Consider the following 5,803-nt stretch of genomic DNA (forward strand, 5'->3'; position numbering starts at 1 on the left):
TTTATGAATGGTGCATCGAAGGTGATGTCCTACGCCGTAATGAATTGTTTATAATTTTATTATTGAACAATCATTTGAATGGAACTCATCACTATACATCGACTTTGATGACTATGAAAAGTCTTTTGACAGAGGGCATAGGAGAAACTTATAAAAATTTCTTCGACACTATGGAGTACCTGGGAAAACTATCAACATCATCTGGAATTCATACGACGGGCTACAGTACATAATCGTGTATAGATAACAGCCGATAGACTTATTCCAAGTGATCACCGCAGTCAGAAAGGGCTGCTTACTCTCCTACCTCCTCTTTCTTCTGGTGGTTGATCGGGTTATGATGACCTCCACTACTCAGTGGAGGCATGAAGTGCAAGAAACAGCTTGCATGCAACTAGACGACTTGGATTTCACTCATGACCTGACCCTTCTACCCCATACACACGAACAAATGCAGATCAAGACAACCAGTGTAGGGGTAGCCTCTTCAATGATGGGCTTCAACATACACAAGGGAAGAAGAAAGATCCTAAAATATAATAAAGAGAACGCCAACTTAATTACACTTGATGAAGAAGCTGTGGAAGAGGTGGAAATTTTCATAAACCTAGACAGCATCATCGACGAACAAGGAGGATCCGATGCAGATGTGAATGCAAGGATTGACGTAGTAATGGAAGCATTTATACAGTTCAATAATAACTGATTGTACAATTAATCAAATTAATGCAAACGACTAAAATGATTCGCATATAAAGCTAATGAATGACTCATAATCGTTTCCATATACTGACTATATGAATTAGTAATTATAATCTGATTATGGTCACCATAATCTATCAGTTTTAAATGGAATTCTAAGTAAAGTTACTTGCATAAATTAAACTAGTTTCTAACTGATTGCTTAGGTCAAGTCTCAGTCAATATACATTAAAAACATTCATGCAACTTGAATAAGAAAAAAGGAAATGGATTCTTTCAGATTAACGTTTTTCTTATTCTTTCTCTTAGCAACGAAATTGGCTATAAGGACTCAGTGGCCTAGTGGATAACGCGATGGCGTTTGAAGCGAAAGGTACTGGGTTCGAGTACCAGAGTGAACATCAACAAGTCTGAGATGCAGGTACATCCAGCTGACGAGTCTCAAATAGGACGAAACATGCGTCAAACTGGATTCCACTGCCACCCACTATCCATCTTTGCTTACCATGCTTGTGAATTTAGTATTCACATATGCCAATTAGAGATTGACCAGTTGCAGTCCTAAAACCCTCAATGGGAAGAACCAAACAAACAATACTAAGTAAATTTGAATAGTTACTTAGCTATCTAAATGACTTGTGAATCATTTTACTAGTTTCTTCTCGTATATTTAGTAAAAATCTGTTAAACGAGATAAGTAAGTACACTAATTGATCACTTCTATGTCATCCTATTGAATACTTTATAAAGATATATCTCTACCAACCAACTTTTAGTTCTACCACCACCCAGTGTGATTAAAATCCTAGGTATGTTCAGTGTAGTAGACAGCTCCAACTATCGAACTATTAGGTTATCATCAAGTGTAGTAAACTAGAACACAAGCTGGGGCAATCAAATGTATTTAAATACAATATTACAGAATATCTTAGTAAAATCGGAGGACCATACAATAAATGCTTTATTGTCTCAAACTTCATTGTTCTTGCATTTTCGTACCAATTGCTTTCTGTGTCCCGTTCTTTCCTCCTTGAATTTCTCGATCTCCTTGTACCAGATATTCTGTTCTTGATTAGCGTTATACACAACTTATGTCGATATAGGTAGCACACATCACACTAGTAATATACAAATATACTTAAACACTATGAGATATACAGTACGATGATCATTCAATGCCATTAGTAATGACTGATTTATAAATGATCTGGATGAGCTCTATTGGCCACGATTTATAAATAAAACTTCAGCAGTCTATCTAGAAGCATGTCACTAGTAAGCTCATGATTATAGATGTTACGGAGTTTTGTGGACATATGTTCAATTTGACGATGGCATTCATCACGTAACTACAATTATTATCGTTTCGGGAAACATTATCAGAGCTTAGTCCAAGCAAGATATTTTTCATCATTAAGGAATGAACTGCCACTTATAGAATGTCAAAATTGTATTGTAGTTTCATTTAAACGAATTTCAACTCAGTTTTAGAAGAAATAGAAGATGTACACTGTTGAATTGTTCCACACTAGGAGGAAATGTTTATCCCGTATTCTACGGTTTTTAGTAATTGTTTGGCTGAGGTTATCTACTGATGTACATTATGGATATCAGTCAGTCAGTAAGCTACAATATAGGACCAGGCACACAGCTCTCCCTCTCCAAATGCCCTCACATAGCCACGTGCATACAACCACTGTAAGGGAAGTTCTACTCACTGCCTTCTCGCGGCAATACTGTTATTTACGAAATTGAGAGGACAAAAAGTGAATGTCCGGCACTCAAATCGACTTGGTGAATATGAACGATACACTTAAAGGAGTTGGAGGACCTTGATTCCAAACAAATGGTGCACATTGGCTTCAAAATTCTGAGGGATGATAAGGTGTATAAGCCTATTGTTGGTCATAGGCTACCATAAAACTCGATCTCCTGAAGCTGTTCCACTGCTTTGTGGATTAGACCTTCAGATCAAAGGCTCGTAGAATAGCCTCCTAAGAGAATCATTTGATTCGATTTGGGCACCCATTCAGTATCCCAGCCCTAACATAAATCTATTGGTTGGTGTGGTTCAATGAAATAAATAAATATCCAATAAGTACTTGAATAATTATTGTGTATTATCTATATACAATTTATATAAATAACCTGAATTGTAAAAGGTAATACAGGTAATACTATAAACCTGATTTGAATGGTGTTTACTATTGTGTTCAATCATTTATATAAATTATATTCATCATCTTCCATGGAACGTTCCATTAATGGTGGCATACACAGAGAAGATGAAGGATAGGGAATATCTTCAGAAAGTATATGAGAATGGATAGTATTAGTTTGATTGTAAATGTTATTACATTGTAAGGGTAGATCATTTGTACATGAATGAAAAGTTTCCTTAGATTGTTGAGTTTGAGTATGGTTACATTGATTTGGAATGTAAATATGATATAATGGTGTAAATGATGTTGATGTTAGATATGAATATGAGGAGTTGTTCAATTTTAATGGTTCACTTCCTGGGGATTTGTTTCTGTAAGGAGATGATTCTATGATATCGGCTGGAGAAGGGGTAAAAAGAGAATAAAAAGGTGTTACAGAACATTTGAGATTCAATAATATATTAGTCCGGTTAGACTTCTGGTAGAAGAATTAGACTAATGCTAGTGGCTTCAATAGAATTAACACCAAGCCCTGAACTTAGATTCCATACCACTTATAAGCTAAGAGTATCTGAAGACTCAGGTAAAAACAACAATCTTTTTTGTAGATTCCAGTCCTTGTTAACTAACATCAAAGTCGAAAACGTTGAAATCACCTGACAAAAGTCACTTGACATTGTTTCTTTGAATCTTCCCATTGATGTTTAGGACTGAGATTGATCAGTCTCTTCTTGGCATATGTACATACTGTGCGTATCGCCTCGATATAGACTTAATTCACCGTATGTACATATGCCAATAAGAGACTGAACAATCACAGCCCTAAACATCAATGGGAAGATTCAAACAAACAATAACAAGTGAATTTGAACTTCACCTTATCACACAAGCAAGTGGCTATCAGGACTCAGTAGTTAAGTGGTTAACACGATGGCGTTTGAAGCAAAAATTACTGAGTTTGAGTCCCAGAATGAACATCAACTCTAAGATGCAGGTACATCCAGCTGACGAGTCCCCGATAGGACGAAACGAGCATACTGTATTCCACTGCTAGCCACTATCCATTTTTGCTTACACACGACAAAAGATTGAGAATTCCGGATTTTAATTGGTTGAACAATGATTATTGATACAAGTTGTTCGTTGAAACGGCTTATAGAAAGCGTGACGAAGCTTCTGAAGGTTCTGAACTAGTTGAAGAGAGTCCATGCAATCATAACTCGATAGAAATTTCTGTAATGTCAACGTGGCATGCTATGATTGGACAGTTCTATAAACGACCTACTTGCAGATTGACTGGATTATAATGATGTTATAACTTAGACAAGAAACTGTAAATATACTTGCTCTTTCTCTATATTTTTGACAGTTACTCAATAGACGCTTCTTCTGCTTTTCAATTCGCGACTGTCGGTTTTACACATTCGAGTACCAAAGTTGTATACTATATTAGCTATAATAATGTAAAGAACATATTTAAGGTTAAGGCTTCAAGATTGTTTTAGTTGTAGGTTTAGTAACTGAGTTCCTTTATTTGGATAGCATATTCAAATAGTTTTTCGTACAATATATACTACTGAAATATTTTCAAATTGAGATGAAAGGGCTTATCAATTACTTTCATCACTGATGATAATTAGCAATAAACAGCTGATTATTAGTTATGTCATTCTGCAAAGTACCATATAATTCATGACAATAATGTACTGTAACATAAAACTGTCAATAAGACCTTCTTATAACTTACATTCACTATCAATATGTCTAAGATTATTGCATCTATCATTGAAGTTGGTTGATTGTTTTGTTGATTGTACATTTACTTCCAAAGAAAAAGCTTCATTAGAATGGTAAGCTAATGATAATTGTAAAAATAGGTTATTCAAAGTGAATAGTGAACATTTATATCAAATATGTCAAATATCAAAGATTCACCAAAGATTCTTCCCATTGATGTGTTAGGACTGCAACTGGCCAGTTTCTTATTGGCATATGTACATACTGTGCGTATTGCCTCGATAAAGCCTTAATTCATAATGAATCACAAACATTATAAACAAAGATGGATAGTGGTTAGCAGTGGAATCCAGGACGCGCGTTTCGTCCTAGTTGGGATTCGTCAGCTGAATGTACCTGCATCTCAGAGTTGATGTTCACTCTGGGATTCGAACCCAGTACCTTTTGCTTCGAAGGCCATCGCGTTATCTACTCAGCTACTGAGTCCTGATGGCCACTTGCTTGTGCAATGGGGTGAAGATTGAATTCACTTAGTATTGTTTGTTTGAGTCTTCCCATTGATGTTTAGGTCTGCAACTGGTTAGTCTCTAATTGGTATATGTGCATACTGTGCGTATTGCCTCGATAAAGCCTTAATTCACAAGCATTGTAAGCAAATATGGATAGTGGCTATCAGTGTAATCCAGGAAGATTCAAACAAACATACTAAGTGAATCTGGTTAAATACTTAAAAATCAATTTAGGATGAAAATAAAATGAATTATAATTAAAAAATTACTATTTTCACAAAATAATACAAAATACAATAGGATCTAACAATGATCTAGTAGATATCCATGATATCATTAAACCGAAGATTTTCATTTGTCGTTAAGTGTAAGACATGATTAGATCAATAAATCGGTATCCAGGTGTTTCTCAGAGAAATGAGGCATACATTAGAAATAATCCTAGATTGGGCAATACCTAAGCCTTCACAGCTTCTACCTTATAATCCATAAATACGGACTGGAAACAGCGCTTTACCATGAATTTATAAAAGTTCAAGGCCCCCAAATGTCCTGGTGCGGCCGAGAGTGAGGTGACCCCCCCTCTCTCTTAAAAATGCTCTCACACGGCTACGCGTATACAGCCTCTGCCAGAGAAGTCCTACTCACTGCCTTCTAGTAGCATTACTGTTGTTTACGAAATTGAGAGGACGA

The 5,803-nt window shown here is 35.8% G+C and overlaps 1 protein-coding gene across 1 annotated transcript in view; it reads right to left on the bottom strand.

Moving 5' to 3' along the window:
* Positions 1 to 2,919: 2,919 nt before the first annotated feature.
* Smp_166020 (hypothetical protein) overlaps positions 2,920 to 5,803 on the bottom strand; it is a gene marked incomplete at both ends in the record, with an annotated part of 28,781 nt that continues 25,897 nt past the window's right edge. Inside the window, 2 exons of the mRNA XM_018795142.1 lie at positions 2,920 to 3,263; positions 4,612 to 4,719. Coding sequence (XP_018646999.1) covers positions 2,920 to 3,263; positions 4,612 to 4,719 — 452 coding nt within the window. The remainder of the gene's footprint in view (positions 3,264 to 4,611; positions 4,720 to 5,803) is intronic.

The sequence above is a fragment of the Schistosoma mansoni genome (assembly GCF_000237925.1).
Source record: "Schistosoma mansoni, WGS project CABG00000000 data, supercontig 0181, strain Puerto Rico, whole genome shotgun sequence".
In the NCBI taxonomy this organism is placed as follows: Eukaryota; Metazoa; Platyhelminthes; class Trematoda; order Strigeidida; family Schistosomatidae; genus Schistosoma; species Schistosoma mansoni.